Consider the following 16,674-nt stretch of genomic DNA (forward strand, 5'->3'; position numbering starts at 1 on the left):
GCGAAACCGAAGAGAATCTGAGTGTGTCAAACTCAATATTCCTCCATAATGTACTAGGCCTCTCTGGCGCATGCTTGATCAATTTCATTTATTCATCTGCCAGGCAGAGCTATCCCTCTTGTTTTTCTATATCCATTTCATCATCCTGTTCTTTTTTTATTCCTTCTTCTTCTACTCCTCCTCCAGGCTCTGGCCAGTGAAATACTTTTAGACGTTCAAGAGGTCAAGCAGCAGTTGATGAAGAGGAGGAGGTCGAGGCAGGCCAGCGCTGTGGCAGCAAAGGGCGGCCTCTCAGCCAAGTCTATGATCAGAGCCCAATCCATCGCTGCCTCCATCCTCAATATGTCCGAAAACGATCTCGCAGACATAATGGACACTGACCAGGTAAGGCCAAGGGACAGTGGGTTAACATTCCACATAAACGCTAACTTTAGGATCTATATCAAGTTAAACTTATGCCCAGAGCACTAAACATACCTATAATAGATTTTCAGTGCTGTGAAATTTCAAAAACATCCTTAAGTTTACAGGGGGTTTGCTTAGTGATTGCACCAGAGGACTAAGAGAGACGTTATATCATCACAATCAATATGTAGCTTTGGGTTTCTGCTTTCTCATTTGAGACTAAATTAGGTGCTAAAGCAACACTGGACTATCCTCTTGGAAAAAACGCTTACGGTTGTTTAGCCTTCCTTTAAATCTGTACTTCTATCTGACCTTCTCTTAATGATGAGAAGGTAGATGCTGGCCAGTGAGCAAGGTTGAACACTGAGTATAGGTGGACCAAACACCATGGCCTGTCACTAATAAGTTTGGAAGTTGCAGTAGAGAAGGATGGCACTTCATTTTTAAAGCCTTCTCTAAAAGTTCGACACCTGCAGCACCTGTCAACTTAATATAAAATGTAATATGGTCGAGTTGAGTAAGTACAACTCTTTCCTTCTGGCTGAGAGCAGTCATTGAACTGAAAATCTTTGCTATTGACTGTCGGCCGCTTGCTAAAGTCTGAGTTTCACAATCTTTTCCAACTTGGTGGGTCCTCTATCTACCATTTATCATGCCCAGCTATGTCATCAATTAGCAATCCCATGTTACAATCAACCTCCCATCCCCAGGGACCTCCTCCCATCTATCTCTAGATGAGAGAGGGCTCTCCAGGCACTTACTCACACTTGAAACCAATTTTAGCCCTTTGCAGCCCAGCTCCACCCAGGAGATGACAGGGAACACTTCCTCACTGGAAGAGAGGTCCCTCTCATCAGAGACGGAAACCTCTGCGTCTAAAAACCCTCACTTGTTTTCTCTGTCGTATTAAAGGTGGTTAATGGCGTGCTGCTTGGTGCCCTGACACAGTGAGGTGTTTGTCTGTGATGTTAATTGAAATTCAGACATCACAGGGTTTTAACAAAAACACCAGAGAATTGTAAATCTTGTGTCACAGTGAGGTTAATAGTTTAGGTGTGGGTATTTGTTAATGGGTATAATGTAAAAGGTCCTTCAAAGATTGCAGGATGCATCTGTTCAAATGTGTGTTTAGGTGAAACGGGCTATCACACATGTGCACTTATTAAAACTGCTGCTGGACACATTCAAATACTGTATCTGAACAGGAAGTGTGTGTCTACAGCTATCCATAAACCAGCCTGAACATAACTACACTTAGCTGCGCACATAAGGCTTACTTAGGTGTACACTTTTTGTTTATGGATAAAGGATAGTCAATAGCTGTCCATTATCTGAACTGAGACTGGTTTAAGAGCTGCAACGATTAGTCGTTTTGCTGCAAAATATTGCCAACTCTTTATCTGTTTACAATAATCTTTAGTCAGCTTTCATAAGTAAATTGAAGAACTTTTTTTTTTTGCCTCCCAATTTTTATATCACACTTAAAGGTGGGGTAGGTAATTTTGGAGAAACCAGCTCGAGTGCGCTAGAATTTGAAAATACACAGCCGGAAAAAATCTGCCACTTCCTTACAGAGCCCCTCCTCCAACACACACGGACGCGCACATGACCAATGAGGGCACGAGATAAGTTTGTGCACAGATGAAGGCTGACAGGCAGGTAGGCCATCCAGTTACTTTAGCCGGGCCGGCTCAGATGATTGGTCGTGCTTTTTACAGCGCCACGGCTTCCAGAGATGATATTTTGTTATGGATTTTTTGTCAAAGCACTTCAGATATTCATTGCTATCGGGATGTTAAGAGCATTCCATGGAATATAACAAAAAGTGTATCTCGAGCCGGTTTCTCAAACTTACCTACCCCACCTTTAACTGAATATGTTTGGGTTTTGGATATTGGACAAAACAAGAAATTAAAAGACATGACCTTAGACTTTGAGATACTGGGATGAAAATCTTTAAAAAAAAATTATAGACCAAACAATTTATGAATTAATTAAGAAAATCATCAGCAGATTATTCAATTATTAAAATATGGTTTCTAGCCCCTGCTGGTTTGTGACACATTGTTCACACAATGTTTAAACCTATTCAAAAGTTTGCCACAGAGTTGCTTTATAATTCAGAATCGTGATTTATTTTTCTCCTCCCTTCAAACACATTTTCTTACGGCGCTTTTGCACAACCTTTGTAGATTTCATGTTTGTCTTTGGACTTGAGGACGAGGCATGAGGTTATCTAAATGTCCCTGCAGTCTTCAACAGATCCAACTCATAGCAAGCGTATTCATTTATTCACTTGAAATGTGTGCTGAGAGAGAGCTCAGGGCTCAATGGGACTTCTCCTACTTTCCAGTTTTACTTTTAAATGAGAATTCTCCATTGCCAACAAAACTACTTTTTCTTTAGTTTAGCAAATGTCTCTCGTCAACATTATTTGCAGATGTTTTTAACATTCTAGGTTTTAAAATCAATGCAGTTTTAAATGTTAGTCATACCAAATTTCGAAATCAATGTTTCCTGTTTGTAGTTATGTTTTAGTAGAATTTTGGGAACAGATAACCTTCATGTAATGACAACCATCTTCTCCAAAAGCATATGTTCTGTCCTCCAGAGCATCAGTGTAGGTTTGTTGATTTGTCCTTGCAAGGAAATCAGACATTTAGCTTGCGGTGTTTCACTGAACAGGAGTGCTGCTGTGACACGGCTATTTGCGCAGCTGGTTCTGTAGTTAAACACAGCCTTGCAACAAACATGTTTTCAGCTTTTTCATTGGATGGGGAATTGGTTGTTGTTGTTTTTTGAATTTCTTATTTCAAATCAATCAATTGATTTCTTTAAAATGGTAAAAGTCATACAGAAGCATACCCCCTTACACACCAGCACATAAACAAACAAAATCAATACGATGTATGTCTATACATGTAGGTGCAAAGGAGGCATCTGAGTGTGTTCAAACATAACCCCTCCGCACATGCTCACACTCATGGTTCACGCTGCACAGTGTTATTTGCCTCTGTCCATTCCATAGCGTGCAACAGAGGACCGGAGAGGGCCGGCCGCTCCAAGCTCCCCCGGCAACTTGTTGTGGAGTTAATGATCCAGATGTAATAAGGCTGTAATTGCCGGGCCAGTTTGTTTTGCACCTAATGTTTGATGGAGGGTCAGTGCTTTGTTATATATCTACCAAGGGTGGGCAAGCACACTCACTCTCACACACAGGCATTCTTTCACACTCCGTGCTCGCCCCTCCGGGAGGCTTGAAGGCACCCTCTTTTTCTCTCCCGCTAATATCACCACGCACTCCCCCCCACCGGTCTCTTCCTACTTCTCAGTTACTCAAAGCATCAGGCACAATTAGACATACACGGAAATTAGCCTAGATCAACTGCTATCACAAAGGATCACACATAAAGGGTACCAGGAAGCTGGGGAACACTAGAAAGAATGCACGCTAAATACAAATGTCCTCCCTCCAGACTCTTCATAGTTATATGGATAATAACCAATGGCAAAATCTTAACTGTCCCAGTCTATTCACTCAGGATCTTTTTGATTTGTTTTTTAATGTATCCATAGGAGGCACTCTGCTCTACAGCAAAGATGTATACAATATACAATTGATATCAAATGTAAAAATAAGGTATTTAAAATATATAAACAGATGGATTTTAGTTTTTATGGTTTAGGAATTTTATTTATTTAGTGATTGTACGCACTTCTATGCAGTGTTGGCCATTGAAATGTTTCTGTTTGGAATGGCCTCCGGTGTTGTTGCTTGCAGCTTTCACACTCAACAATGCGCCTCCTTTGATCTTGATACACCCACCAAGTCGATTAGATGAGCAGGTTGTCGAGAAAATTACTAATAAATATGTTCTTTAGATCTCAGGTGTCTCTGGTCCATCTTTGTTTATTTGTTTTAAGTAAGTACTGTAGTGGGCGCCAGTAATATTGGAGAGAACGGCAGAAAACAAACTGTACCCAGCATGCCATTCAGTGTGTAACAGTTAATAGGGGTCCCCTCTGAACACACATTACAGTATCATGAATCAAACATATTACAGGCAAAGATAAATCGGCCCATTCAAAGGAAGAAAAACAAACGGTGACCCCTCTTGTAGCGTTGGACAGCCCTTGCTGCTTTAGGTTTGCCAGTTTGCTAGCGCAGGGACTTTTAAATTCAGCCACACACACATTTTTCTTCCCCTTCTGCTCCATGCGTCCATGTGAGGCGGTACAAGGCTCGTCACATCATTTGGAGCAGCAACACCTGGGGTTTGAAGTGAAGAGGTAACGCATTAGTGCTGAGGTGTACAGGGCCATGCAGTCGCTCTTCTCTCTGTTCATTAGCAGTAACAAGGCTACCACTCTGTTAGGTCTTTATACATGAGTAGCATGCAAACGTATACTGGCATAACTTGCCACTGAGTCTCCAGAGAGCTTCCTCAAGGTCCTGGCTGGTGTAATGCTACAATTCTGCTCTCAAGCAGGAGCTCGCAGAGGCAAAGCGGCAGGTTCTCTCTCTAGAAACATCACGTACCTCTAGTCTGATCCTCGTCAGTTATCGGTGCACATAATGCTAACATTTCTAGGATTTATTGCAGATATTCTTTCTAAATATCAGCTCAATTTCTGTCATTAATATGTTTGTATTTGCTGTTGTGTTTGCAGGTGGCAGGGGCTCATTCAGAGGGTCCAGGAGACCAGGAGTGGCTGAACCACCTCAACCACATCCTCCAGCAGAAGGTCAGTCTCACAAATATGCAATAATGATCACAAAAATGACTTATTCCTGTACAAACACAAGATTTAAGCGTCCTACCATCATTATAGAACTGCATTAAAACTCTTTATTGAGGTGTAGGTTTTAGAACAAATGCTGCTCAGAATGTCAATGTTTTTAAGTTAAACGTCAACAATGCATTCTCAAAGCTACAAATAAAAAGTATGATGGTTAGGTTCACTCATATCCAATACTTTAGGATCAATTTATTGCAAAATGTATGTTTGAATATTGTTTGTATTTGTGTCAATGATGCATAATAATTTCTTCTAATTAGAATGGAATTTCTTTAATGGTTTAATATTTCTTTCACTTGTGTACATATAATACCAAATATGATATCCTAACATTGCAGATGTTCTACTTTGTAAGTCTTCAGTATAGAAAAGGTTGGGCACTAATTTCACCAAATACAGTAAATGGATGATGAATTGTTAACCCCCCATGTGTCCCGCTCCTGGCTCAAAAGTGTGTGTGTGTGTGTGTGTGTGTGTGTGTGTGTGTGTGTGTGTGTGTGTGTGTGTGTGTGTGTGTGTGTGTGTGTGTGTGTGTGTGTGTGTGTGTGTGTGTGTGTGTGTGTGTGTGTGTGTGTGTGTGTGTGTGTGTGTGTGTGTGTGTGTGTGTGTGTGTGTGTGTGTGTGTGTGTGTGTGTGTGTGTGTGTGTGTGTGTGTGTGTGTGTGTGTGTGTGTGTGTGTGTGTGTGTGTGTGTGTGTGTGTGTGTGTGTACAGCCACTCATCTGTGAGTGGAGTGCTCTGCTGGAGCTTTACTCGAGTGCTGTCAACGTCTGCTCGCTGTGATATGTGTATGATTGAGAGTGTCGACTGTGTGTGTGTGTGTGTCTTGTGTTCTTGTCAGCGGCTGCCGCAGGCACTCATGCGTCGCCTCCGCACCACGACACACACCAGACACTGTTCTCTTGTTCCCCAGATCTTCTTCTGACCTTTCCACCTTACTCTCCCACACACACACACACACACTACTGAATCCATGTTTTCCCTTCTAGCTGGACAGCTCTCCGTCCCTGCTCTCTGTCTCTCTCTGCCATCCTCCACTGTCCTGCATTCCTCTCTCTCCCTCCCTCCCTCCCTCTCTCTCTGGCTCAGACCCCGAGGCAGCTTGTTAGTGGGGAACTAAATATTGATTTGGCGGGCTTGTCGATGCCGGGAGAATGAGCTAGTGTCCACCAGAGACCTCGGCACCGGCAGCCTGCTATCGACGTTTTCCGTGGGCAGAACAGGGGTGGTGGAGGGGGGGAGGCAGTGGAGGAGCTGGTGTGGGGAGAGGAGGAGGAGGAGGAGAGTGGAGTATGACAAGGCTGAGACTCGCCCCTAGGTCTCAGTGGGGACCGCTGGGACCTCCGCAGTCATCCACCCTCCCTGCAAACAGACTTTTTCTATCCCCTTTCAAGTCCATCTTGTTCTGTTTTTTGTTCATTTATTTATTTCTAATTTGTCCTCTTCCCTGTATCTCGTCTGGTTTTTAAAAGCGTATTCTCCTATCAAGGGGACACTGCACTTTATCTATGCATGTGTCTCTTTATTTCGGTCTTTTTTCTAAGGCTGCTGTAACATCTAACATTCTTAGAGACCCAGGGAAGGGTCTATGAAGACGTTTTAAGTGCCTATCTGTTGGTTAATAAAGGCAGATCTCCTAATTGGACATTTTGAGGACCGCTATGCCACTGTGCCTATACTAAACTTGTCACTTGATGCAGAGAAGCGAGCGTTTTCTCAGTTAGGAAATAGACTTCTAGAACTCTCACACTGTACCCTCTTTGCCTCTCTACTCTCTGTCACAGCCTATGAAAGGCTCACCAAGCAGAACATCTGTGAAGTGAAATGGCCTGGCCTGTCACCCAGCCTGTGACACTAATAACACACTCTCCTAATAGTGATATGATCTTACCCCCGAGCTGCACCCACACACACTTTCTTTAGATACAAAGACAGAAATAGACCCGGCGAAAGGAAAGATGAGAGAGAGATCCATGTCCCTAACAGGCTGGCTGTCACTGAAAGAGGATGAGGATGTGTCCATCTGTGTGTGTCTGTCTGGGTATGTGTAGGTATGTGTGTGTGCGTGTGCACTCTCAGGACAGCCTCATCTTGTCACTGTCAGGGCCTAATGGAGCTGCCACTGGGACAGCACTTTATTATCTCAGTGGCCCTGTCAATAGCAAACCCATCACTCACTCTATGTGTGTGTGCCGATGTGAAGGGCTTAAGAGATGTGTGTGTGGCCATTGTTCGCCATGGCTGTCGTGCGCTGCCACATGTCAACGTAACAAGAAAGAGAGACACATTGTCCGACACTGTGTTGCAGACGCGCTGCGTGAATGTGTTGAGTTACTGCTCCCTTCATGTCGAAAAAGTGGCTAGGATTTCTGGAGCCCCCTCACCGCTGCCCCTCATGTCCACTCAAAACCAAATGAAACATTGCATTCATTTCCTCGTCTCTCACCTCCACCGGTGAGTTAATGAAATCAAACCCTACGCCTCTCGATGGAGAGCCACCATAAGCGGCGCTCCATAGCCAGGATCGGGGGACGGTGCTATCTAATAATCATGAGCAGGCCGGGGGGTGTGCTGTACGGCTCCACCGCAGCCCACCATGAATAAGGCCAGCAGAGAAGATGGAGTGTCCATGTGGGCCATGGGGTCCAGGCACCGGCCCGGGGAAGCATTGATTTAATTGCCTTTGGTTTATTTGTGGAGTCCTAATTATTGACTGGAGGTAGAATTTAATGGGCTGAGTCTTTATGAAGACAGGGAAATGACTGGCTTCTGCTGCTGGCCAATAATGAACAGGAGGAGCGTGTGCATGTGAGCGTGTGCACGTGCATGCAAACACACGCGTTCCCTCCAGATCATTTTTCAGACTCATTTTGTACACACACGTACCCATCTTGAAGCCTCATGGCGGCATAATAACATTTAAAAAGTCATTGACTCTGTTGATTTCTTTATGAGAGGACAGTGGTTTGGTTTACTGGTATGGGGCGGCGCTGTGGGCCTGCTAATATTTACTTCACAATCACACCCGGGGGAGGCGTACAAGCATCACTTCTTATCAGCCTCCAAACTATAACAAGCAGGTGAACATTACATTAAGACAGTAGTAGAGACAGGCCGGGGCAATCAGGACTGGACCTGTTGTAAAACATCAGAGGCGTTTATGGATGGACCACAGGGCTGACATTTTTCCTGCAATTTCAAACTCTTATTGAACTTTAGGGAGGGGTTTGTGCTGCTTATTGCTAGCATGTTAATGGGATCATTTATCTAAAGTTAAATAACAGACCTTATTCATGTCACTTCTTGTCAAAGCCGCCATAGTAGTATCTCCATAGGGCATTACATCATTAAACCTGGGTATTAAATATATCAAAGGCTCCATTTCTTACCGCGCTAATGCAGTGAGAAAGTTTTCCATTGTTGTTGGCGCTTTGAGGGTGAGGGGTATTGTGTTGTGTTGTGTGGCTCATTATGCCTCTGTAATGACAAGGAACAGCTCTGAGTCCCATCCTTCCCTTTGTAGGAAAGTGACTCTAATTAAGCCTCATTTAATGATTGAGCTAATTAAATCAGCCACTGTTTTTCTGTCTCTGTAAGTGTGTCTGCATGCGCGTGGAGGGGACTCGAGCCCAGCCTTTGTACTGTAAATATGTCACTGAAACAGTGGTGGGGGGGGGGGGGGGGGGGGGGTCATACTGTGACTAATCTGGTTCGTTGAAATTGCATTCCACATAAGTAGAAACAGCAGATGCCGCTTTTCGGTGCTGAACTTTAGTCCTTAAACTGTTGGTGTGATTACTCAAATAAACAAGCTAGAAAATATCAAACGGCACATTTCAAGAGATCAGTTAAGAAAGGTTAGGTAAATAATCATACTGTTTTTATAAATATGATGTTTTGTGGATTTAAAGAGGCCCTAATGTGCTTTTGGGTTTTCGTGTTCCTGTCGTGTGTTAAATGGGTTTTTGCGCATGTAATGGTCTGCCCAGGCTAAAATCCCTGTGTTCCCTCCAGAGGGTGTTTCTCTCCCACACGCCTGAAACGCCTCCATTGGACTATTTTGTTTTTACTTCCGTATTGTGACATCACTATGTAACACTTGCACTTCTATTGACTAACGCTCCAACACATTGGGTGTTTCTCAATCGCGAATAAAGCTGCTCGAGAGCCACTATTTCAAGCATACTACGTCATCGAGTGCCGCCAAGTACTGTTTCAATGTCCAGCATACTTGGAATTCTACCGAGGCCGGTGTACTTCGTTTGGAGAAATGTCGAGGCTGCACATGTGTAGACTCCGCGGTCTTACAATCCCCACAATGCTTTGCTCACGGACTAATTTCCCCAAATCTGTGGCGGAAAATGTAAGGCGGGGCCTCTCATATGACGCACACCTGCACACTTGCTCGCCTGTTCCACTCTTCGTTTTCCGAATGCCAGGAAGGATTCTTGCCTCGCTTCTGAAGCAAGACGCTCGGAAGACATGTGCTACCAAGCAAGCGTACTCGAGATTGAGAAACACCCATTGTACTTGATAGGCTAAGGGGCGGGACATCTCTAAACTGTTGACCAATCACAACAGAGCCGGCCGTTAATCAATCAGAGCAGATTGGGCTCTGGTTTCAGACAGAGGGTGCATTTCAGAGCCCCTTTGAGGTACTGCCAGTCTGATTGTATCCGAGGATTTTCCTTTGGAGCACATTGAAATGCTTTAAATTCTCTCATGTCAGTAAACAAACATTGACTGGTAACAATTCTTAACACCTTCTCGTTTAGTTTGTGACAGTTTTTCTGCAGGATCAGGCGCTTTTGTTGATTGTAAATGCTTCCCAGTACACTACCTCGCCCAATGAGCCTTACTTTTAATCACTAGTGTGCTCCTGATTGCTGAGTTCTACCTAAAGGTTGCATATGTTATGTATGGATATCACCTTTCTATTTTTATACCCAATGGTGCCTGAATCACCTAATGAGTAGGAATCTGAAACAAAGACCCGGTGCTTTCCTCTGTTTAATCTAGGGTGTATTTAGGTCAGATCCCTAACAAATGCATGTTGCACACTGAAATGATGTTTCCAAACAACGTATCAAGAAAAGGAGAGATTTTTAATTACAGTATTTGTGGCCCCAAGTGTCCAATTCCCTTTCATATCAGTCTCTAGTGACCTAAAGGGGAGAAAAGAGAGGGATCCGCTGCAGGGGAAGGTAATTACGCAGGAGAGGGAGAGAATAGGCTTGTCGGTGCGTTAGTGATTTTCTTACCTGAGCCCCTCTTTGCAAATGTGACATATTCATTATCAGAGATAATCAAATGCAAGACTTTTTAGTACGGTGCCTTTGTGCTTGGGCTTTTTTTTTTACACCTATTTATCATGCTGTTGTTGTTGTTATTCCCCCGTTTGATAAATTTGATTTTCAAACAAAAGTGAGAAGATCAAAGATCAAAGCGCTGTTTTTTCCCCTCTGTGATAAAACTACTTCTCCTTTACCTTGAAAAGTGACCTAGATTAGAGACGGCTCACCAGCCAGGGACAACGATTTAAAGTAGGTATCCTTCACAACTGTGAAAGCTCTCCTGTCATAGCAGGCAGAGCCAAAAGCGTCTGCTCGTTATTACATTTAGCAGCAGTGTGCATTCTTCTTTAATACAGTAATATTAGGGAATGATGTTATTACAGGTAGCCATCCTGTAGGACTTTTGACGGACTCAAATGTCTCATTTAAAGCTGATACATTGTTGTTAAATAAAGGAGCAACCTCTGCCTGATTATACCCCACTGTTTGTCTGTAGACTATTGAATACATTGAGAAAGCACACTCGGTAGAAGCATGAGTGCAGGTAGACATGTGGATGCTGTACCCACGTATATCTCTTCTAGGCTCTCTGCTTCCCCCTCCCTCTTCATTCTGACTCATTTAGATATCCAGGAGCCTGACACAATCTTTACAACTTCTCACAAATTGGGCCCTTGAAAATAATTGCGCTAACCAGTTCCAAGGGAGAAGACAAAAGAGCCGGAATGATCGATCTTTTAAGGAAAAAAAAGTTGATGTGTGTAACGCCACTACCAGACAATGGTCACTGGAGTGCTGCAACTTTGAGCTGCTCCTTGCCTTGAGGTGCGCCCCAGGCTGTAGAGTAGCAGTGTCATTTAATTGGCTCATAAAAACACCTTTTGCTTGCAGCTCTTGTTCTCGTCTTCACACACACGCACACACTCTAACACACACACTGTTAGTCAGTGGCTTTGCATGTCAGTTCACCTCTGAAACATGTTCATGAAATCACACCTAGACAAAAGGTCTGCTCTGCAGGGCCTGTTGAATAGTAATGGCTGTGAGTTAGCAGGGCTTAATGCTACAGTAGCCTTTTTTTTTAGTGTTGCCATAGGGGACAGGGCCTCTTGCGAAACAGCGACCGCGTTGCTTAGCGCTGGTGCTGGCTCACTCTGCCAAAGGGGACAGGGGCCCGGCTAAATCAACTGTAGCATAACATTAGTGCCAGTTCCTAACACTGCCTGAAGCGGCCCAGGGGATCCAGCAGAGCAGCTGCATCACAGCCCACCTCCAACCATCCTGCAGGGGCCCGGTCCCCAGCAACTGTGGCCGGCTGATGAAAGGAAAGGATCGTCCGGCTTGTCCCCTCCGTGATCCCGTGTGTGTGAGCGCATGTGTTTCCTTTAACCAGAATCTGCTGATGCATACACACACAATAAGGGAATGAACCAAGAGACTAAAGATGTCTTTCACTGTACTTTGGATATATACCTCTAATGAAGCTTCTTAAAGATGTTCCAATGTTATGTGTATTCCTATTTGTTACACAGCTTTTTGTGTTTTTGATTACTCCTTAAGGATCAAGAGGGTGACCCCATGGGTAAGGGGTTAAGACAGCAAGCATGCAATAACTAAGGATGTACCAATATCAAATATCGGGCCAACACTGACTCAAATAGCTGGTTCCGGTATCTGTGACAAAGAGGCCAATCCTTTCTATTCATTCCTTGTAATATACTATGTATTAACACGCTGAAATGTGTATATACTGTAGGTTAGGACAAATTGTTGCTGCATAAAAGATTCACATACAAATTGTATTTCCTGTTCATTTTGAAGATTGATTACCGATTTGCTGGTGTAGGAATTATTTAAGTAATAATAAATAGCAATTTAGTTCATGTATATTAATCATATTGATTGCGGGACCTACCATGTTGATTCTTTGCCAGGTGTGTTGATATACTCTGTCCGACTGTATGTCTTCGGACAGATTTTGTCACTGCAATTACTTGTTACCGTGGAAGATGACGTCACAAAACTTTACAGATGAGCAGTTGATATCATTTTGAACATCGGCGTCATCCAAAGAAGGGCACTGCAAGTAGTTATTTACGCTAAGTAAGTCAAGCTTTACACATACAAAAATGATAATACCACTTTAACACAGAGAGGCATGTATCGTATCGATTGATTGGTACTTACTTGCTGTCGGCCAATACCCAAAGTATACCCAGGTATCGAGACCGCGACTGAAGGTATCAAAGACAATCGAGTTTCTTTCCTAGTTTTATTCTCCGTTTCAGACTTACAGTTCCCTCATGTTAGGTTTATCTAGAACATGTTTACCTGTTAGTGTTGTTTACACATATTCCCTTATCGGTACTTTTAATGATCCAGTCTCCCTCTTTACTGTCCCATAGAGCCTTGTGTTGTGGCTGTGTCTCTATTTTAGTGGATTTGTTTGCATAGTTAGTGGCTCTAAGTGCAATTAGCTGATTGGGAAATTGTGTGTGTGCCGGTGTGAGTGTGTGTCGGTGTGAGTGTGTGTGTGAGACTGAGAGTGAACTCTCCCCGGAGGACAGAGGCAGAGGGAGATGTCTCAGCAGTTACTTCAGTGTAGTGGTTCTCTGAGGAATAGCGCTGTGTGTTTGATGCATCCAGTGCTGCTGGAACTGACTCCCCACTGCACACAAGCTCAAGTGCGCACACACACACACACACACACACTTCCAGGCACTCGGGACCTTGTGTCCCTGCTGCTGTAAACCTTTAATGAAGAGCAGAGATGTGTCAAGGGGCAGGGGGACTGTGTTCTCTTTTCCATGAGAGTTTTTCAGGTTCTCACTCTCCAAAAGTATTGAAATTGATCGTTTTTAAATGTCTCTCAAAAATATCAACTGCAGATATAATTCTACTATTTGTTGTGAGTTTGTGTTAATCATTTCAAAGCAACACAATACCTTGAATTTTCTAATGCAGAGGTTTTACATATGGACGTTTTTGTTGGACTCTGATGTTTGAAGAAAATGTGGCCCGTCTCTCTCTTAGATTTGAGTTTGTTCAAATATTACAACATTATAGAAATTATATTAAATGATAAGAAGTAAATGTAATCTTGAAATGGCATACAGAAATGTCGAAAGAAAATAGTAATAAAAAGCGTGCCGTTGTTGGACTGTTTCTCTGCTGCTTTGGTTCGTAGTCGACGTCGATATCTCGTGTTTTCATATTCTCTTTTAAGAGATATACAAATAATTTTTTTATGATGTTGAAGTCATTTTCAGCTTGCCCAGTCCACATCTCCTCTCATGCCATGTGACTTAGGAAATTGCTCAGGGAATGAATTTGTTTCCCTCGCTTAAAAAGGGTGCTTGTGAAAGGCTGCACATCACTTGAAGTGAATATTTATGGGCGATACAGTACGAACGCCTGCCTTTGATCAGACGCCCTAATGACCATAAAATCCTTGTGTCGATTGAGAGGAAGAACAACATGAGCCAGAAGTCTGAGGAGAAGCATGCTCACCTCTTCTCTTTTCCATCCTTTCCACGACAAGTAAACACACATTGTTCCTTCATACCCACCCTTTGTAATCCAGAATGATTAAATGGACATCAATTATCATCCTGTTTTCTTCCCAGCATAAACACAGTCCAGTAAAAACACAACAATGCTGTAAGTGTCCCCAGCGATGCTCGAGATGTTTTAATTATGCCTTGAGGCATGTCTGCTGAAAGTGATCAACGTATCCCTTTGGGGAAAGTGAACTGTGTTTTCAGCCCACCATAGAAAATATATATTTTGCTTAAAGGATAGTTTCTGTCACACAAAACAACTCTCATGCCCACGTGTGCATTTAAAGAGTTTTCCAATGCTGTAATTATTCCTTCTGTTCATATTGGCCGAAATTAGATTTCTAGGGGCCGTATTATGATCATCTTCAGGTTCATATGTTGTGCCTCTTCTGTGACATGTCTCCATGCTTTAATGTTCATAAAGCTCTGTATTGTTCTCATCTGTGCTGCCTCTTTCCACCAGAATCGCCCAGTCGGCTCTGATTGGTTAGCTGGCAGGTTCTGTCGTGATTGGTCATTAGAGATGTCCCGCCCCTTAGCCTATCACATACAATGTGTTGGAGCGTTAGCAAATAGAAGCGCAGGTTTTACACAGTGATGTCATTATGTAATGGAAGTAAACAAAGCAGTCCAATGGAGGCGTTTTAGGCAGGGGGAGAAAGACTTTGGGATTTTAGCCTTAGCAGACCATTTACATGCACACAAAGCTTTATACATGTAACACACTACAGGAAAGGGAAATACTAAAAAGCATAATGGGGCCTCGTTATGATCAGGTCCACAGATCAATGCAAAGTAAGTTTAAAAATGTAACTAAAGGTTTATGTTTGTTAAATTGACCTGCTTTAACTATTTCAGTACAAAATGTCTCCTATTATTTCCAACTTATTTGTAGAATGAGGGAATGTTCTACTTATTTAAGACTCATTTAGCAGATGCCCTTTTGATCAGTCTGAATATTGAAGCCTCATATTAGCTTTAGCTTTGAATTTAAGAGGAATTTTAGCACAGAAAAAATACTGTTGATTTCGTGCTACAGTATATTTCTTAAATAAAAATATCATTAGGATTTTTTGCACATCATAAAAGTGGAACAATCCAATTAAAAGAAGAAAGTACATGAGAAAATGTAATGTACATATAAGCATGCAAGTGTTGCCAGGACGGTCTTGAGAAACTGTGACCCTACAGTGTGCTTAAATACTTAGGAAACCTACCTTACTGATCGAGAGTGGAGTCCTAACACAAAGGGGAAGTGTGGGGTAGGGTGTTGAAGCATCTGCTGTGTGGCCTGTTTTGTGAATTACTTTGTCAAAACACTCAACATGGCAGTCCCTCAAAAGTTTCACAAGTCCTCAGGCCCTATCTGAGGTTCTGTTGTTTCACAGACCAGCACATACGCTCTGTGAAAAGTTGCCAGGTGTCAAAAATCTGTTTTCAAAAGTGGTGCATTTGTGTGTTTTCCTCATTTTCTCTAACCCCTTCTACCGCCGCCCCCTCACCCTTCTTCTATCCTTCCCCTCCCCTGCAGATCCCCTCTGCCGGCCAGCTAATGGAGGCTGTGCGCGTGAAGATGAAGGAGAGGAAAGTGCTGACAGAAGAGCTGGCCACGCTCGCAACACCAGTCAGCGAAAAAGCCTGACTCCCTGGGCTGAGGCTGGGAAAACTGTCATCCTCTTCTTTCCCTCCCTCCCTTCTTCTCTCCCTCCCCGGTTCCTGCTCAGTGGGAGCTGGGCTGTGCCAAGCTGAGCCGGGGCAGCAGAACCAATATTTGTGAGGAAAGCGCTGTCGACTCACTCTGGGCCACTGGCTCCACGCAGCAGCCCGGCTTTTGTAAATGAGCCCTCGACATCTGTGTTAGCGCTCAGTGCACTATGTCTATCAGACAGGGCCCTTTAACGCCAAGCTAATTTACAGTGCAGCCACTCTCAGCGCAGACCTGGGGTGAGAAGGCAAATGCTTACGCTAATGTTTAAGTTAGACTTTTATATATCTTTTTTTGCTTGCTTTTACCTCTCCCCCTAATTTATTTGGCACCTGAAGGACCTTGGGGTGCAGGGACTTGACCCAGCAATGCAAAGTCGACACTTTGAGAAAGTCAAGATTGCAGCAAGGAGCAGAAAATCCACCTTATGAAGTTCGATCCATTTTTATCAGACGTGATCCACAGCTCTCAAAAAGATCCAGAGATTGAAGCCCACTGGATTTTATGAAGCAAATGCACTGCAATTATTTATTTCTGAAGGAAATTGTTACAGCTTCCACTTTGTAAGAATGTATTCTGTTGATAATTTATTTGGTAATTATGTTCAATATCAATGATTTTGTTCTGAAAATCTCCCCTTAACGTTTGAATAAAAATCCATTTCACTTATTTTCGTCTATATCCTGTGCTTAACCTGTTGTAAATGTCATTGTCCTTTTTCTAAATGGTCTCGTGTATTTTTCCAGCGGTTCAAAGGACTGTCAGTCAGAGTGCGATGTGGCTGAGGATGCTCTGTAGACCGCAGGGTTCTCCCACCTCTCTCGTGATTGACAGCTGACTGTTGGCATGGTTCCTGTCTGTAACAGCTGACCCCTGCTGTTGACATCATTAACAAGGGTCCACAGGAGCAC

The 16,674-nt window shown here is 43.3% G+C and overlaps 1 protein-coding gene across 2 annotated transcripts in view; it reads left to right on the top strand.

The window, feature by feature from the left end:
- The window catches only part of cntln (centlein, centrosomal protein), an 88,951-nt gene extending 72,519 nt beyond the window's left edge, over nucleotides 1–16,432 (top strand). For both annotated transcript variants that reach the window (XM_034230240.1, XM_034230241.1), the window contains exons 25-27: nucleotides 187–384; nucleotides 5,077–5,151; nucleotides 15,590–16,432. In XM_034230240.1, coding sequence (XP_034086131.1) covers nucleotides 187–384; nucleotides 5,077–5,151; nucleotides 15,590–15,700 — 384 coding nt within the window. In that variant the 3' untranslated portion in view covers nucleotides 15,701–16,432. The remainder of the gene's footprint in view (nucleotides 1–186; nucleotides 385–5,076; nucleotides 5,152–15,589) is intronic.
- The last annotated feature ends 242 nt before the right edge of the window (nucleotides 16,433–16,674 follow it).

This window comes from Gymnodraco acuticeps, unplaced genomic scaffold, assembly GCF_902827175.1.
Source record: "Gymnodraco acuticeps unplaced genomic scaffold, fGymAcu1.1, whole genome shotgun sequence".
Taxonomy (NCBI): Eukaryota; Metazoa; Chordata; class Actinopteri; order Perciformes; family Bathydraconidae; genus Gymnodraco; species Gymnodraco acuticeps.